Source organism: Mustelus asterias, chromosome 4 (genome assembly GCF_964213995.1).
Source record: "Mustelus asterias chromosome 4, sMusAst1.hap1.1, whole genome shotgun sequence".
In the NCBI taxonomy this organism is placed as follows: Eukaryota; Metazoa; Chordata; class Chondrichthyes; order Carcharhiniformes; family Triakidae; genus Mustelus; species Mustelus asterias.
Genome location: NC_135804.1, coordinates 89,447,423 through 89,466,512, shown reverse-complemented (window position 1 = coordinate 89,466,512; position 19,090 = coordinate 89,447,423). Strand labels below are relative to the sequence as shown.

The following is a 19,090-nucleotide window of genomic DNA, read 5'->3' as shown; positions in this document are numbered from 1 at the left end:
GTCCGGCGCCTGTTTGGGTCAATGCACCTAACCAGCACGTCTTTCAGAATGTGGGAGGAAACCGGAGCATCTGGAGGAAACCCATGCAGACACAGGGAGAACGTGCAAACTTCACACAGACAGTGACCCAAGCCGGGAATTGAACCCGGGTCCCTGGCGCTGTGAAGCAGCTGTATTAACCACTGTGCTACTGTGTCGGGTGGAGTCCCTACCTTTGAGCATAAATTTTACTTAAGATGGGTTTTTTTTAAGTTCACATGGTTATATTTCCAGCACATTTTTCATTCAAACTTCCAAGATTCATTGGTTTTATTTATTTAAAGAAATATTTCACTGTATTATCATACTAAGATTGCCTTGTTTTTTGTAGTGGTATGATGAAAATATTTATTTATTTCTATGAACAGGTCTGGCGAGTTTTTGTGGTGCAATTTTCAGAAAATATCCCATAGAACTTACCGGTCTTCTGCAGTATGTGGCAAACCAACTAAAAGCTGGGAAAAGGTACGGTTATTGTATGCCCAGGAAATGTTAGGGTTATAATTTGAAGTTTGGGTATCATTCGACAAGTCTGATTTCTGAGCAAACCTACATCCACAAACTGTGTACTCTGTAATCTGGTATATGCAAGTTTTAATTTTGATTAAAATAATAGCTGTAACTGGTATAATTAATGAAATAAATCTTGTTAATTTTAGTTGCGGCTTTTTTTTTGTCAAATACTAATTTCAGCGGAAACCTTTAGTTTTGCACCTCTTCTAACTACTGACCTACAGCTTACCAGTTGCCTTGTATGTGTATGGTTACATCACTCCTGTTTTATTTTGATGTGGAGATGGCCAGCGTTGGACTGGGGTGGGCACAGTTAGAAGTCTCACAACACTAGGTTAAAGTCCAACGGTTTATTCGGAATTACGAGCTTTCGGAGCGCTGCTTATGATGCTCCTCAGACTCACCTGATGAAGCAGCAGCGCTCTGAAAGCTCGTGATTGCGAATAAACCTGTTGGACTTTAACCTGGCGTTGTGAGACTTTTTAATGATTTTTGGGGGGGGGCGGGGGGGGGCGGGGGGGCATACCCACATGGAGATTTGAGATTAGAAGATTAAGGCACAGTTTTTGCCTCTGCAATCATGTCTGAATCTTAGTAATTTTAGCCTTTTCTGAATGAATTACTATAATGTAAGGAGCAAACAATTTTGGAGTTTAAGTTAATTTATGCAGTAAATATTCTGTCTTCATTTTTAGTGGTCTGTGGGCAGCAAAAAACTTTTTGTCATTCTTGAGGTCAATGTGATTTTCCGTTCAACTTATTCTTTAATTGTTCAATGCAGCTTTGATTTGCTGATCCTAAAAGAAGTGGTGCAGAAGATGGCTGGTATTGAAATTACAGAGGAAATGACAACAGAGCAATTGGAAGCCATGACTGGTGGAGAACAGTTAAAAGCTGAGGCAATACATTTTTGCATGCTATGACATTTGTAAAAGGTTATGTGGGGCAACTGACCAAACATTGACAAGTTTGCTTTAAAAATCTGCTGTAACTTGCGTCATAGAAAATAAAATCCGTTCAGATGTGTGGATTCCAGTCTGCTGGGCTCTGCTTTGAAATAAATGGGAATCATGAACTTGAAGTTTCAGAAATATAGGTGCTTGGAGTTTCACCAAGTACCTTTTCTCTCAGGCCTAATCAGGTTGCAAAATTGTCTTAACATTGGGTGGGTTGTAACATTTGCCAATTTAAATTGCATTCTTGATTGGCTTAAGCAGTAGTAGCATGAGGAAATATCTTTTTTTATGGTTGTTCCCTGAATAGAATTAACTTGTGTTCTGTAGTAGGTTATCAAGTTGGTCCAAAATATGTGGTACGTGTCACTTTTCCCATTTGTACCATGTGAAAACCATAACTTTTATCGTCAGGGTAAATTTCAATTATTATTTTGGATTGGATAGAGAAGAGAAAATAGTTTATGATGTGACATTCCTGTTATTGCCTTATATTCTATTTTGTTATTGGGTGCCAAAGCTGAGTTTAGCTATTAACTACAGGGTATAATTATGTTGAGATCTCTTCTGTAACATTAAAAGGTGTAAAGCTCTTCGTTGGTGAAAAACTTGCTCATCATGGTAAAATGTTTTTGATTCTGTTTTAAGGGTGGCTACTTTGGACAAATTAGGAACACAAAGAAGTCATCTCAGCGGCTAAAAGATGCACTGTTGGACCATGATCTGGCACTTCCACTTTGTCTCCTTATGGCTCAGCAGAGAAACGGCGTAATTTTCCAGGAGGGGGGTGAGAAGCACCTCAAATTAGTTGGAAAATTGTACGATCAGGTAAGTGTTGCAAATATACAAGGAATTCGTTTAATGATCGTTTAATAATTTTTGTGGGTGGTGGGATTATAAAATTGCTTGACAGTTATTTCAGGAATTCTATTTATCAAGTTTGTTGGTTCACATTGACAGATACTGTGTATTTTCTGGACAAACTAGTCTGATTGATGAGCACACTATCCACTAGCTTAAATGTCAATCCCCTCCACCAACAGCATGTCTTGGTTACCTTGTGTACTGTTAAGAGAATGCACTGCAGCAACTCGTCAAGACTTATTTTGTAGCATCTTCCAAATCTGTACCGCCTGTATGGACAAGAGAAGGAGCTGCATGAGAACTTCATCTCCATTACTTTGAGATTACTTCTGCCATGATCTTGAAGAAACGTAAAGGATGCTGTGCTCTCATATTAATCTGTAGATATTTTTCATTTCTCCCTTTTCAGCCTGAATAGTTTCTTTTACAACTTAAACCTAGTTGCACAAGCACAAGTGCAACACTGTCAAATTAATATTGTCTACACTTTCAAGCATTCTCTTATTCCACTCAGATTTATGAAATAATGTACAAAATGCTTATAAATCCAATTTATATACTAAATATACCCTACTTGCTTTCGCAGTGCCATGATACCCTGGTGCAATTTGGAGGATTTTTAGCTTCAAACCTAAGTACAGAAGACTACATCAAACGAGTGCCTTCAATTGATGTTCTTTGTAATCAGTTTCACACACCTCATGATGCTGCATTTTTCTTATCACGTCCTATGTATGCACACCACATTTCGGTAAGTTCAGTGTGGTCTTTGGCAGCTCCTTTCCAGTTGATGTGAAAGGTTACTATGCTGATGATATTTTTTCCCTTATTTATATATTTCTTTAAGAAGGCCAACCTATCAGCACTACAGGTCACATAAAATGGGACTTTAAACATTGGCTTGCCAATAAATTGGTGGAAGCGCAAACTTAAACTCTCTGAGCCATGTTTAAAATGTCTTTAATCCAACTCTCTCTATAAATCCGTTTGGTTTCTAAATTAATGCTTGAACTATTTAATAGCTTCAGAAGAATGGGGCTCAGGTGGAGACCTTTCCTTATTCATTTATTCCTTTTGCAGTGTGATGATATTTGTGCTTGTATAAGTGCCAATCTGGGCAGGGGCCCATGTTATATGGAATCCCTGAAAACAAAACTCAGAGCCTCAGCCCAAGAAAATTCAGCACTTGGATGTATTGCAAAGAACAGTTTGGTTGTTTCATAATGGGCTAGTTCTATTGGCAGAGGCAATGCAGCATAGTTCCTGAAAGCTGAAAATAAGGAAGGTAAAATCACCAAAATATTGATGCACTTTGGGCACTTCTGAACTTTGTTCAATATCACACGTGTTCCCTGAATTCAATTATGCCTGAAATCCTGTCACTGTTCATTGCAAAATACACAATTTATCTTGTTAAAATGTGGAAAAAATTTACATGATGAGAATCTATTAGATTGGTAGTTTGCCTTTTTAAATGCTTCCTATTTTAAATTGATTTTATTTGCTGTTTTGCTTGATGCTACAGTGGACAAAGAATACACATTTCCACTTCCGAGCTTTTTACTGATTATTTAATAGTTTTTGTACTTGAACTCGTTTTGTGATTAATTGTTTAGCTGGTCCTGGGTGTTCTGTCATCTTGGGTAGATATACACATTGTACACTGGTTGATTTCAACTCTGAATTTCGATCCCCGAGAGAAGAATGAACAGAGATTTGACTCCAGTTTGGCAATTCTCTCCAAGGTTATTAATTATTGTTCAAACCTCAAAAAGTCCCAGATACACTGATAATTTTGGGAACAAAGGAAGAGTAGGCTATTCAGCCCATTGAGCCTTTTCTGTCATTCAATTAGATCATGGCTGATCATCTATCTGAACCCCCAGTGATGCAGAGATTAGGGGAGGGGCCAACCAGACTGGAGGCCCGAGGTAACTCTGAAGGAGAGGGTGGCATTTACCGGGGCCAGTCAAATGATGAAGTTGGAAGGGCACCAGATATGTGAGTGAGCGGTAGCTACCGGATAAGGTGTAGGACTACCTGCTTCCAGGACCAGGTGCGGGGAGGTTATAAACGTTTACAGGACCCAGGTATCCTTTCATGAAGCTGTCAGTCAAGATGTGCCACAAGAGACTCCGCTTCGGCAGGGAGACACTGTGGTTCCTGTGCAACGTTCTTGCTGACTTGGTGCCACGTGTATTAAGAGGGCACCTGCTCCATGTGGCCATGAAGGTCGTGGCAGCCCTGAATGCCACGGGTTATTCCAGGGTTCAATGAGTGACATGCATGGCATTTCGCGGTCATCCACCCATGAATGTATCCTTGAGGACACAGATGCATTCTATGTGGGGCATCGAACTTCATTAATTTTGACCTAGACCAGGCCCATCAGGACAAGGACTATGGGATTCGGCACCATGGCTGGTGTGCCACAGGTGCAGAAGACTTATTGATTGCACTACACTCTGTGACATCAGGGAGTCCCATTTATACACAGGAAGGGGTTTCGCTTCCCTCATGTTCAGATGGTCTGCGATCACCAGATGAGGATAATGCACGTTTTCCAGGGGGTGTGCATGATAGTTTCATCCATGGGCAATTTCAAATCTCTGCAATATTCTAAAGTCACCCAAAGCTGCAGGGATGGCTCACTGGGGACAAGGGATCCCACTGAGATCATGGCTTATGACCGCAGTTTGGAGGCCTGAGATTGAAGCGGAGGACCACTACACCAAAGCTCACAGTGCCACCTGGCACTGATTGAGCGGTGTCCCTTAAAAAACACTCCTGTTGTCTTGACTGGTCAGGTGTGACCCCCCAGGACATCCCCAATGTGTTTCCTGCATCATGGCAGTATGCTGTGCTTTGCGTAACTTGACACAGCAGCGTCTTTGATGATGGTGACCAGGAGGAGTGAACGTCTCCTCTGATGAAAAAGAAGTCAAGGAGGGAGAGGCCAAAGAGAAGCTGAAGGAGGGAGACCAGGTGGGGGCAAGGGTTCGCATGGGCAGGAGGACCAGGAATGCCCTCATTGCTTCCTGCTTCACACAATCAGAACATCATGTTGTTTGACAGTTCTACAGCCACTTCCATAAAGGAATAATTAAATGCAAGAGATTTAGAATTTATTACACACGGAATTACGAGGCAATGGAAATCACCAGAAGAAAAAATATGGAAACAAAGTTGGTAAATGTCAGTTGGTGTGGTTTCTTGTGTCCTCACAGGCTCTTACAGGGGACAAGTTCAATGGACAAATTTGTGTCTTTCTGTCGCAAAATTATTATATCTTAGTGCTGAAGTGTTGACAAAATGTAAGTATTTGTTTGCTCCTTTCTAGTCCAAATATGATGAACTGAAGAAAGCTGAAAAGGGGAACAAACAGCAACAGAAAGTTCACAAATACATCAATGCATGTGAATTAGTGATGGCACCTGTCCACGATGCTGTGGTTTCACTTCATCCTCCTAAAGTATGGGATGACATCAGCCCCCAGTTCTATGCCACATTTTGGTCTCTCTCTATGTATGACCTTGCTGTCCCCAGCACAAGTTATGATCGAGAAGTGAACAAATTGAAGGTCCAAATGAAAGCAATTGATGACAATCAGGAAATGGTAAGAAAACAGAAATTAAACTTGTGGTTTCAATTGGATTTGTTGCATTTGTTTTCAATGTTTTATGTTAGCTGCCTTAAAAACGGTTCATGGTCAAATGTCAGTAATTTATGTTGTAGCATTTGTATCAAGTACTTGATTAAATATTGAGAATGCCAATTACAATTGGTTATTGTGATTATAGACTTGCTTATAGGCTTGAGGACCGAATCACTGAACCAGTTTAACTTGTTAGGATCACAGTTTTAATGAAAGCAAATTCACAAAGCCTGATGTTGCATGTGTTCAACTGAATGCAAAAATATCATGTAAAACATTCTGAAACTCTAATGTTGGATTTGAAGAAGTATTTTAAGTGTTCAGTTTCAACTTTTATCTATCTGTTACAAGGCTGCATTAACAGCTTTCTAATTTTTTTTAAGCCACTAAATAAGAAAAAGAAGGAAAAGGAGCGCTGCACAGCTTTACAAGATAAACTCCAAGAAGAAGAAAAGAAGCAGTTAGAGCATGCCCACAGGGTTCTACAGAGATTAAAGCTGGAAAAGGACAACTGGCTACTTGCTAGTGAGTAGCAGCTAATTAACTGAGCATTTTTGAGAAATCGAGAATTATTAAAGCAAAAATAGGCACCTTAATAGGTGGCATTATGTATCTAAACAGCCAGTGCTCTATACGTTTTAATAAATTTGATGCAGAATCATGCTTATGATTCTCACTTGGAGCTCCCAATCTCAATATTGTGGATATCAAGGCCACCTCCCATCATTCCATTACGACACTTAGAGTGACCTGGATATGCAGACTGTAACTGCTACTTTCCTTTAATTTTGTTCTGTTTTTGCACCCATTTTTCCACATCTCTTTTCCAGAGAGATTGCAGTATAGTTTGGCTTGCGACAGTCACCTTTTGGTCCTTGAAAGTACTTAATCTCCATCTGTGAGCCCATATGTAAAGCATGCCACTATTGTGGGAAAGTGGAGTTTCCTTCGCTTTATGTCTGCTATTTGCATTAGCTGCCATATAACATGTTAAATGTTGAATAAAACAAAATCTACTTTGAGCTGACCATGTGCCTTAATCTCTAATACAGAGGGTACACTGCAGCAATGCAACCATTTACATCTCTCGTATCTGTAATTTTTATGATCTCTGTGCATGTGGTCGGCAAGTACAATTGGCAGACACATGTCTGCTCAAATTCCAAAAGCTCAGATCATATTGGCTTCTTAAATGTGATTAAAAAGAGGAAGCCTTTATTTATTTCTCTTCCAACCCTTGGCTCACAGATCTGATGAACATACTGCACTACCGCATTTCTATTTAATATACTTCTCCAAAATCATATGATCTGTATGTGTTGATACAGATGGTTCCATCATATTTGCAGTGTTGTTTAAGCAGGAGGCAATGTAGGCAGCACGGTGGTACAGTGGTTAGCTCTGCTGCCTCACAGCGCCAGGGACCTGGGTTCGATTCCTGGCTTAGGCCATTGTTTGTGCAGAGTAGAACATAGAACAGTACAGCACAGAACAGGCCCTTCGGCCCACGATGTTGTGCCGAGCTTTATCTGAAACCAAGATCAAGCTATTCCACTCCCTATCATCCTGGTGTGCTCCATGTGCCTATCCAATAACCGCTTAAATGTTCCTAAAGTGTCTGACTCCACTATCACTGCAGGCAGTCCATTCCACACCCCAACCACTCTCTGCGTAAAGAACCTACCTCTGATATCCTTCCTATATCTCCCACCATGAACCCTATAGTTATGCCTCCTTGTAATAGCTCCATCCACCCGAGGAAATAGTCTTTGAGCTTTTGCTACCAAATAAACCTGTTGGACTTTAACCTGGTGTTGTGAGACTTCTTACTGTGTTTCTGTCTCAGTCCAAAGAGTGTGCTGGTTAGTTGCATTGACCACGCTAAATTCTCCCTTTCTGTATCCGAGCAGGTACCGGAGTGTGGTGACTAGGGGATTTTTATAGTAACATCATCGTAGTGCTAATATAAGCCTCCTTGTGACACCAAATAAACAAACTTGAACTTCACATACACATGGTTGATCACACCATCCTCCTCCAACTCTCCATCATCATCTAGCTGGATGGGGTTACTTTCAACTGGTTCCATTCTTGTTCAGGCACTCCTTAAAACTTATTTCCTTGATCAAGAATTTGGCCATCTGCCCCAGTATCTCCCTATACGGTTCATTGAAAAGTTTTGTTTCGTAATGCCGCTGTGGGTACTTTATTACATTAAAGGCAATTTATAAAACAAACTGTGGGTGACATTTGATTAACATAACAAAAATGTAATTAGTGTTTCCATTGTATGTTTTGCTGGGATTTTAGTTTTACCATCAAATCTCTGTCTTAAGTTTTTCAGCTATAAACCAGTTCTTACTCCTGTAAGAATGTGTTTCTTTGCACAATTCCCTATTTATCATGCCTCTAATCTGGGGCGTTTAGGCTGGATTTTCAATACTGCAGCAAGTAATTTGACTCAAGAAATTTCCTCACTTGCCGGACCCATTGAAAAGTGCCCCAATATGCATTATTTTCACTTCAGGGTTGCGGGAGTGGGATAGAGTTGGGCCTGCTGACCTCATAAGCAGAGCAGAGGTGGCCACAATGGTGTGCATGTGCCAAGGCATTCCAATTGAACAGCCAGCTCTGTTCAATTGGACTTGCTTCTGGTTTTTTGATTTGATTTATTATTGTCACATGTATTAGCATACAGTGAAAAGTATTGTTTCTTGCGCGCTCTACAGACAAAGCATACTGTTCATGGAAAAGGAAACGAGAGTAAAATGTAATGTTACGGTTCTGGTTGTATTACAACCTGATAGACTCTGTTGACCGTATTGCCCTCACCCCTCAACCCCCTACTCCCCATGGCCTTGAATTGCTCCCTATGCCAACTCAGTGCCAGACTTACTGTTGTGCGCACACATGCCCGCTTTCACGCACTGAAGCCCTTTCTTGCATGCACTTGCTCTTGAGTAGGAATCAATGCAGAAATGGTAGTGGATTTTCCTACCCCTTTTCTTGTTTTGAGATTTTCAAGCCACTTCTGGCATAGCTTGGCTTACACTGGGAATTCCACTTGACGTGCTGGTGCTGCTACATATGGCACCATTCAGAGAGATTTCACCATTGAAGGATAAAGCATCGAAATATTGGTTAAAAATTTATATTCCTCTCATGCTGGTAGAAACCCTTGACTGCATAAGTGTCATTGTTTTGGTTAATTGGGCACCTATTTAATTATATTGTGTTTTCTTTTCTCCTAGAATCCACCAAAAATGAGACCATTACAAAATTCCTCCAACTGTGCATCTTCCCAAGGTGCATCTTCTCAGCCATAGATGCAGTTTACTGTGCTAAGTTTGTGGAATTAGTTCATCAGCTGAAGACACCTAACTTTTCTACGCTTCTGTGTTATGATCGGGTAAAAAAAAACTTCTTTGTTTTTTTTTAAAAAAGTCTTTTTTTTAAGTATTGTTAATTTTAATGTACAACTTTTTGTGTTTAGGTCTTTTCTGACATTATTTACACTGTTGCGAGCTGCACAGAAAATGAGGCCAGTCGCTATGGCAGGTTTCTCTGCAGCATGTTGGAGACGGTAACCAGGTGGCACAGTGACAGGACTATATACGATAAGGTAACCTTCTAATAATGTTTTGGACACAGTTTATTTCTTCTAATATTTGTGTCATATTATTTTAACACTTCATGAATGAGGAGTTTTTTTCCTGCTTTTTTGAGCTCTTTCCATTTTTACCGTAGGAATGTGGCAATTACCCAGGGTTCCTCACAATTTTACGAGCAAGTGGATTCGATGGCGGAAACAAGGCTGACCAGTTAGACTATGAAAATTTCAGACATGTTGTACATAAATGGCATTACAAATTGACCAAAGTAAGTTTTTTGTCTCTTTTTCCATGTTTTGTTAGAACTGATAAGATTTCTTTGCCACTGCTGGCATTGCCTGGCCTGGGTGTAGGCTGTGAGAGGGTGTGCAAGGGTGTAGTATAGTCTAAAATAGGGAACACTATACCACTATTCTGTGGTTTTCTTTTCAAGGTGGACTTTGGTATATGATAAAATGTGTTGTTTATCTTCCTGTCAATTTAATGTGCAAGTCTGCGAGTTGGGCCATTCATTTAACCTTTTGCTCATGTTTTAATAGTTTTAAATCTGAAGCCAGTTCTGGGAGTTGATCGTATTTTTGTTTTAATGAGTTATTATGAATTCAAGTTAATGACCCAGATCTTGCAATTGTGATGATGGTGAAACTTCAACATTTGCTGTCATTAATCCTTGAAACTGACAGCAATTTCTGCTATCTCTACATATGTAGTTAAACACTGGAACCCAGAAGTTGCTGTTAGTGATTTCCTTCGGGGTACGTTGTTGAAATCCTGACAAATGGAATTTGATTAAAAATCACTAAATTGACAGACTCTTCCACTTATGTTGTTATTCTCATTGTAAAAATCCTTGGAAAAGTTAGGTCTTGTTGGATGCGATGTAACTGTGTTTTCAATGGTGTGCTTAATCATAATCCTTTTGGCCCTAAAAACGGAATTGTATGTTTCTGGAATATCAGACTTCCAGAGTGATAAACTTCGATAGATTTTCCATAGGAATAGTTTGATATTTATTAACTTCATCATGATCCCATATGTTTGTCCCAATTTTGATTTTACTTTCTGTAAAATTATCAAAAGCGAATGGTAAAGCCAACTTGTTATTTCGCTAATTGAATTTTTCAATGTGATTGACTGCTTAGCTTGCCTGATGGCATCATCATTGCTGAATGCCAGAGAATCCCTATAGATGGCAGTAGAACAAAATTCATGTCTAGAAAAATGAAATTGATGCTGCAGAGCTCACTAGATCTTTGTGGGCAGTTTTCTGTTTGTGTTGAGGCTCGCACTTTGCCGCTGACCATAACATCTGGGAATGTTCCTTAATGCAATAGAGGTGATCAATTTTAAACAGTCTGCAGGAATAAGAGGGCTGTGAAGGTCAAATTTAATTCAGATATTGGGATGCTTGTCCTTGCATCGGTGTTATTCAGCAGCATGAATGAATTCCTGGTAAAATTGGTTCTGATCAGGATTGTCAACTCACTTAGCAAGAAAATGATGTTATTCTGGGAAGGTAGTATATTTGGTATTTTACAGATATGAGATGAAGAAGACCGGTGAACTTTCCTCATCTATATTTTAGGAATTAGTCATTTGTTAAGAAGGAACTTTGCTGCAGTGATTTGTACCTGATTTGTTAAAAGATTTTCCTCTTTCAACATCTCCAGTGTGCTTAATTGCCATATAACAATTATATGCTTTGGTTGGGCTTATGCAATTCAACACCACTGTGACTTGCAAGACAGTATCAGGTGACTAACGCCACAGGTAGAATGTATACATACTAATTTGAGGTTTTAAACTTGTATCTATGAGTGCAGGCTATTAAACAATGCGTTCTAAATGCTTATCATTGCATACAAAACAAATATTTTTTTCTTTGAATGCATTCGTGGCAAGATTTCTAGCAAAATAGGTTTGGGGCTGTGGATTGTTTCTTTCTCAGGGTCTGAGCCATTACTTTGCATCTGTAAATATTAATCTTGTCTTTGTGTGGTTGACTGTTTTATTATAGAATTATGCTGTGAAATTTTAGTGTTTGAAATTGTGTTGAATGTGAACACAAAATTGTTGAATGAAGATTTAGATGTTCATCAGTTCAACTGAGCCATAACTTCATTTCGTGCCTGTTTTATTATTCCTACAAAGAATGAGATGTGTTTAATTAGAGATGAATAAATTGAGGTTGTGTTTTTTACATCTTTTAATTATAATATCAGGTAATATGTAATTGATATACAGAAGATAAGACTTGCATTTGATAATCTTTGCATGTTTCCCAGCTGACTGATGCATCACAGCCATTGTTGCATATCCAGAAGCTTGGTTTGTGATCTAGAGCTGTAACTCCACATTTTCTTTCTTAGCCTTGGTGTGGTATGCATGTTTGCAATTCCCCTATTTCCACTTGAACTGAAATAGGCAAACTTAATGTTAACTGGGAATTTAGACTGGGAGCCATTCACCGAGCACCACACTGGTAAACCAGTAATGGAATTGGTTATCAGTTGCAAGATTCCTAAGAGTTGAGACTATCTTCATGTGCTTACTCCCTTAAGGTTATTAACCTGATTCAATTCAAATTATATATTGTAATAAACTGACCCTTTTGGAAGAATTGAAGGTTGTGTATTGCACTTGGCCATGCAGATTGCTCAACAAAGATTGACCTTGACTGTACATGTAAATATATTCAAATACTGCATATAATCTAAGCCATTTGCAGAAGTTTCTGACCTAATTATTGCATTTTCTTTCAGGCATCTGTGCACTGCCTTGAAACTGGCGAGTATGTACATATCCGGAACATATTGATCGTGTTGACTAAAGTGCTCCCTTGGTATCCTAAAGTACTGAACCTAGGTCAAGCACTGGAGCGAAGAGTTCATAAAATTTGCCAAGAAGAAAAGGAGAAAAGACCTGATCTATATGCTCTGGCTATGGGGTAACAAAGTGAAGTCAAATGAATGTGATTTAATGCCAAGTAGTTTAAGGAAATATATCTGTCTCGTGTTTTTAGTGACTAGATTTACCAGCAGCGAGTATAATGGCCCCCAAATTTTAAAAATAATAACTAAGCTCATGGCACTCGTTGTTACGTGTAAATGCCGCAGCAACTTTAGGTAAGGACAAATGTGCAATTAAATGCAGGAATCACCAAGTTACTGTCAAAAATGCACCCTTTCTCTGTTGTTTTATGCAAGTAGCCTCTTACTGTCTGGGTCTTAGAAACATGGAAAATAGAAGCAGGAGTGGGCCATTTGACCCTTTGAGCCTGCCCCATCATTCACTATGATCATGGCTGGCCATCTAACTCAGTAACCTGTTCCCGCTTCTCTCCCTCCCCCGTCCCCCAATATCCCTTGACCCCTTGAGCCCCAAGAGCTGTATCTAACTCCTTTTTGAAAACATACAATGTTTTGGCCTCAACTGTTTCTGTGGTAGAGAATTCCACGGGCTCACTCGCTGAGCGAAGAAATTTCTTTCATCCCAGTCCTACGTGGTCTACCCCAGAACTTCAGACTGTGACCCCTGCTTCTGCTCCACAACCCCGCCCCTTCCTCCCCAAATTAGGAAATTCCTTCCTTCCTTGCATCTACCCTGTCTAGTCCTGTTATAATTTCATAGATTTCTACATGACCCGCCCCCCCACATTCTTCTGAGCTCCTGCGAATATAATGCTAACTGACTTAATCTTGGTAAACCTTCATTGCACTTCCTCTGTAGCAAGAACATCCTTCCTCCGATAAGGAGACCAAAACTGCACACAATATTCCAGATGTGATCTCACCAAGACCCTGTATAATTACAGCCAGACATCTCTGGTCCTGTACTCAAACTCTCTTGGAGTGAAGGCCAGCATACCATTTGCCGCCTTCACCGCCTGCTGCACTTGCATGCTTAAATCCAGTGACTGGCTTACAAGGACTCCAAAGTCTTGTCGCACATCCTCCTCTCTCAATCGATAGCCATTCAGATAATAATCTGCCTTCCGGTTTTTGCTACAAAAGTGGATAAACTCGCGTTTATCCACATTATACTGCATCTTTCATTCATTTGACCACCTACTCAACTTGTCCAAATCACACTGAAGCACCTCTGCATCCTCTTCACCCTGCCACCCAGCTTTTAACTGCAAATGTGGAAATATTACATTTAGTTCCCTCGTCTAAATCATGAATTTTCATTATGAATAGCTGAGGTCCCAGCACCATTTTATAACTGCTAATGAACCTCCATATCACTAAGAATGAACTATCCCAAATGTGAAGACTCATTACTTTTGGCTATCGTAGTTTTTTAATGTAAAATTTGATAAGTTTTATATATTTTTTGTTCTCTCTAACCTAGAAATGATTTAACTTTGTATTCATGCATTCTAATTTACAACCACTTGTCTATCCTTGGAAAATTCTGAAATTAGCAGTATAATCTTCTTGCTGGAAATGGTATCCAGTTGCTTTCCATGTTAACTCTAATCCCAGATGCCCTGTAGGGGGTGGAGTGCATCTTCCAGTAACTTGCATCACAAAATACCCCAACATTAAACTGGCACAGATGAGTCTAGGTAACAGCTGATGCCACTTTGTGGGCTGTCACAGCAATTTTAGGGCCTTATCTTTATTCAGTCTTTCTAAGCTGTAATTCAAATGAAGACCCTGGTGTCCACAGTTTTTGAAGAAAACAAGTGCGCTCACTTAATGTACGTGCAGGCATTAATTGTTTGAATTTTTAAGGCAGTAAAAAGTAGGTAAATGTAATTTTACCTCTTTTTGAAAAGATTTTTTGAAAGAATTTGCATGAAGATCGAAGGTCACTGAGCAAACAAATATACTCACATTTATAGTTATTGAATTACTGACTGAGACAATGAAACAGGCAATATGAATTTGAAATCAAATGTTTATATATGGAATGACTGCTTAAAATGAAGGGCCAAGTAAAATTACTGCAGGGGTTGCAGTTGGTGGGGTGCAGGGTAGTGATGCATTTTTGTGAGTTTCCCCTTCGCCTTCTCGGTGCAGCAAGCCCCATTTTTGGAAAAAATCTCATGAAATCTGCTAACTAGCCTTACACCAGAGATTGAATCTGCAGCCCATTTCTCATAGTTGAATAATTCTCCAGCTGGGAGACGAGAGCTGGATTATTAATGTAAAGATAGGTATCCATGTGCACGGAGATCATCTTCTGCAATCCAAATTAAAAAGGACTGCTAAAGTCTGTCATTGCTTTTTCCCAACTTTATCTTTTAATCTTTTTAACATTTGTAATATCATGTATGATGCATCTTGCCCTTTAGTTTGTAAGTGGTTTAAAAAATGGACTTACTGGATTACCAAGAGGCTACTGTTGCATTTTAATGCATTTGTTTTCCGTTCTTATGAGAGTTAAGTTTTTGAAATTTTGGATTGTGAAACAAGAGTTTCAAGGTTAAGACTAAGTGTAACTGCAATTGCAAATAGTAACTGTGACCCAGAGAAAACTGAAAATATAATGTTAAAGGATTATATGTATATGGTGCCTTTTATAACTTTAGATGCCCCAAAACATTTCCCAACCAATAAATAAATGTTGAAGCGTAGGCAGTGTTATAGTCTAGCAGAATGTATCTACTTTCTGAATGCAAAGCACCATGACAGCAAGGATTGTTGATGTTCGAATCAATGCAGTGCTGAATGAGCAGCTTCCACAATTCCAGTTAATGACTTGTCTGGAATGCTCTCTGGTGTCGTGGGTAACAGAACTGCTTGGCATGAAGGCATGCAAACCAGATGGGCCCATATTTGTTGCAGGTTAATGTTGAATTAGCAAATCTTGGCACTGCCACAGTTAGGGTGCAAGGAGAAAATTCAGCCAGGCTTGGTGCACTAAGTGTGATGGGATTCATGATCATATAGTCTGCTGCTAAAGCCTAAACTTATATGCAAAGAATAATCAGTTGGGTGAGTTACTGGAGGTCTGCTGGAATTGTTAGATCCATATCCTGGTATATTAGCAACTTCAGGAGAGAAAATGGGGAAGACATTCTGTGGTAGAAAAATTCTAAGTTAGGTATGTTTATCACTAGGTGGCTCTGTTATTCCATATAATGGGTAATATGGTATTGTGAATGGGTCCACATAATCGTACTCTGCCAAAAGGTTGTAACGTAAGCATTTTCAGTATGCTTCAAATGTCTGGATATTTTTGAAATTAATTGATCTTCCGTCAAATAGCCTATATAGTGTTGATTTTTGTGTTAGTTTTCCTTGAGCAATCCCACATTTCTTAGTTTTACTTCTTAGCTGTATATAACAATTAGGCAGTTATTACAAGGTCACTGCAGTTTGTTTTCCAGCAGCCTAATTGGTGATATTTTTTGTGTGCACAGTGACCTGATCTGAGCTATTCCAATTTTGAGAGATTTGAGTTTGCACCTGGTCTTTATTCAGTTATCTGATTAGCTAAATGCATTTTAAACAAGTTGAGAACATAAACAGCAAATTACACATTTTGGAATTTCAGACGCAGGAATATAAACAACATGGAACATTTAGGTCTCTTTGTTAATAACATGAGTTTTTGCACATATGACTACAACATTTTGATGTAATTGTGAGTACAGACAGCTATGCGGCAGCTACATCACAGAGCCTCTGGGAATTCTGGAGAAGTTGAAAGCTGTTCCATTCTCATTCATAAATAACTATGGTTGGGTATCAGATATAATTCCTTGAAGTGCTGTGAGAGACTCCACGTTGTGGAATAAAGTTGCCAAGTCTCAAATTATGTACTTTTTTAAAAAAATGAGTAGTCATTAGTTACTTTGTAACTCTTTGATAGTTGTCTTCCAAGATTTTCTTTCTCTGCTTGTTTAACACTCTGTGCGACTTGCAGCTATTCTGGCCAGTTGAAAAGTAGGAAAGCATACATGGTTCCTGAAAACGAATTCCACCATAAGGATCCCCCAGCAAGGAGTGCAACACCTGCAACAGTTCAGAATGGACCAGGCTCAGTCACACCTGCTGCAGCAACCACCAATGCAGCTAAAGCGGAAGAAGGCACAAATGAGGAGACAGGTATTAACAATTGCTTGACTGTTTGTACCAGTCAAAGCTCAACACAACAAATCACCTTTTCTCAGGGCTGCTTCATATTTGTTTAGGAATTCAGCAGATGAAGAATGTATTTATGGGGTGAGGAAGTCCAGAAGCTCCATGTTGAATTCTTCATCTGTTTTGTGTTACTGATCTCAGCAGTTTGGAAACCATGGGGATGATTCCCCAACCTTGCTGCACCTTTAGCAGAATGTGCCGATCCCAGAGAATAACGTGCGGGCTGAAAATCAGTTTTGCACCTGGAGTCAAACAACTTGCGATTCTCCCGGCCTCTTTCTAATGACATGCCCAGGAAAGGCATGGGACCAATTAGCATATTTAAAGTAGCATTTAAATATGCATAGCCCATTTGAATCCCAGTGCACAGAATTCACCAGACTTCAGGCTCAGCGCGATAACAGTGAGATTCGCGACTGGTCACCACAAGCAGGGATCTTACGCAGTGGTCACACCGGGCGGGGGGGGGGGGGGGGGGCGCTCAGAGACCACTGAAGCCCTGAGATGATCAGGAGCATGGACAGGCAGTGGCCACTGGACTGCCCAGCTGTGGCAGGAGTGAATTGTATGTTGGAGGTTGGGCAGGGGGACCCATCTGTAGGGCCCGGATGCTGGTGATTGATGAGGTTGGGGTGGGGTGGGGGGGGGGGGTCCCCTCCGAGTGCACTTTGAGATCGGGATGCCCTTGTGAAATGCCGCCTGAGAGCTCTGAAGCTAGGCTCAGCTGGATGCTGCCTGTTTGGATGCAACTGTAGCTGTAAGGCACCTTCTGGAAGGGTTCTGGTCCCCATCGCCACAGCTGTGGTTCTGCTGCTGATGCCATTTAAAAAAATAATTAAATAAGTTGGAGACAGAGTATCTCTATTTTGAAGCCATGGCATCTTGCTGCTACTTTCAATTTGAAAGACCCCTGATTGGTGATCCAGCTTTGAAAGCCCCCCACTCTCCTTAATTGGACAGTAAACCTAGCTCTGGTCATTAATTGGTTGCTCCAGCAGTAACAACATTGTTTCCCACACAAACCAGGTTTCTGAACCTAATTTGAACCTGTCGGAGGGGCTCAGACGCCCACAGAGAAAATGCAGCCTATATTCTCTCACTTGTCATTCTATTATTAATCTTGCATTCACCGTCTTGCTAATTTAATTGTGCTCTACCATTAAAATGTTGCAGCAAATTGCTGCTTACTCATTTGTATGAAAAACATGTATTTTAATAGATAATTGAATCATCAGAAAGATGATATTTACAATGACATTTTAACTCTGAAGCGTAGTTATAAGTGTTGCAAGCTGGAGGGGAAGCTATTTTTGATAGGATATTTATTTCAGGAATTTGGTTAAAATTCAAAGCCCAGACTATCTTTAGCAATTTTTTGAATCCACTTCTTTTTGTCCAAGTCCAGATTATTTCTCTGATTAGAGAGCGAAAGTGGTCTTAGCTTTATGGGATTCCAAGGAAATTCCATCAGTTAGTCATTTTCAGGCCAATGTAGATACACAAGAGTTTTTCTTCACATAATCATGATATTGGGCCCAACTTTACCATCAAGTTGTGCCCATTTTCGGGCACGAAAGCTTGGTGTGTGACCATAAAATGAACATTATGCATGTCTGCACAAGACACCCAGGTGACGAGCTCCTGACACCTTCATTGTCAGGAGCTCGGACAAACCGGAGGCATTTGAGGAGGAGCCCAGGCTGCGGGGGTGGCTCGTGGGTGATGTGGGTTACCTGCTTCGGACATGGCTGATGATGCCTGTGTGGAGTCCTGTGACTGAGGCAGAGACCCGCAATAATGAGGCCCATGTAGCCACCCGTGCGATAATGGAGAGGTGCATTGGGCTCCTTAAAATGCGATTCCGGTGCCTGGACTGATCTGGCAGGGTCCTCCAGTACAGCCGTGTGATCTCTTCCTGCATAGTGGTCGTGTGCTGTGCCTTGCACAACCTGGCTCTACAGAGAGGTGACATATTGGAGGAGGAGGACGTGGAGGCTGACCAACAGGAGGAGGAAGAGCATGCCAAGGAACACCACCCAGGTGCTGGAGGGCTGGCGGCTTAAATGAAGCATGTGAGGGCGGCAAGGGAGGTCCTGATCACTAGGTGGTTCAGTTGCTAGGGGTTTGTGTCTGTGGGTTTCATTCCCCCCCCCCCCCCAGTTCCTTTTAGCTCCTGAAACATTGTCACACCAGAGTGGTGGGCCTGTGTACTCAGTGTTAGCGAGTTTTTTGGCAAGTAGGAAGGTGATGATGACTCACTAAGCACTATTGTGATGATGCCTTGGTGCAAACTAGTCTGACTCCTACCTGAGCTCAGCATGCACGCTGGCACCTGGGCCCACATCTGTGTAGTGGGTA

At 40.5% G+C, this 19,090-nt stretch overlaps 1 protein-coding gene across 2 annotated transcripts in view; it reads left to right on the top strand.

Annotated features, from left to right (window-relative positions):
- Window positions 1–19,090, top strand: part of thoc2 (THO complex 2) — a 140,601-nt gene that overhangs the window by 80,042 nt on the left and 41,469 nt on the right. For both annotated transcript variants that reach the window (XR_013497645.1, XM_078211345.1), the window contains exons 19-29: window positions 408–504; window positions 1,334–1,451; window positions 2,154–2,333; window positions 2,956–3,120; window positions 5,710–5,985; window positions 6,408–6,549; window positions 9,276–9,433; window positions 9,518–9,646; window positions 9,772–9,903; window positions 12,398–12,582; window positions 16,515–16,696. Coding sequence is in view for 1 of the 2 variants with exons in the window: in XM_078211345.1 (XP_078067471.1) it covers window positions 408–504; window positions 1,334–1,451; window positions 2,154–2,333; window positions 2,956–3,120; window positions 5,710–5,985; window positions 6,408–6,549; window positions 9,276–9,433; window positions 9,518–9,646; window positions 9,772–9,903; window positions 12,398–12,582; window positions 16,515–16,696 (1,764 nt within the window). In the remaining variant the exon portion in view is untranslated. The remainder of the gene's footprint in view (window positions 1–407; window positions 505–1,333; window positions 1,452–2,153; window positions 2,334–2,955; window positions 3,121–5,709; window positions 5,986–6,407; window positions 6,550–9,275; window positions 9,434–9,517; window positions 9,647–9,771; window positions 9,904–12,397; window positions 12,583–16,514; window positions 16,697–19,090) is intronic.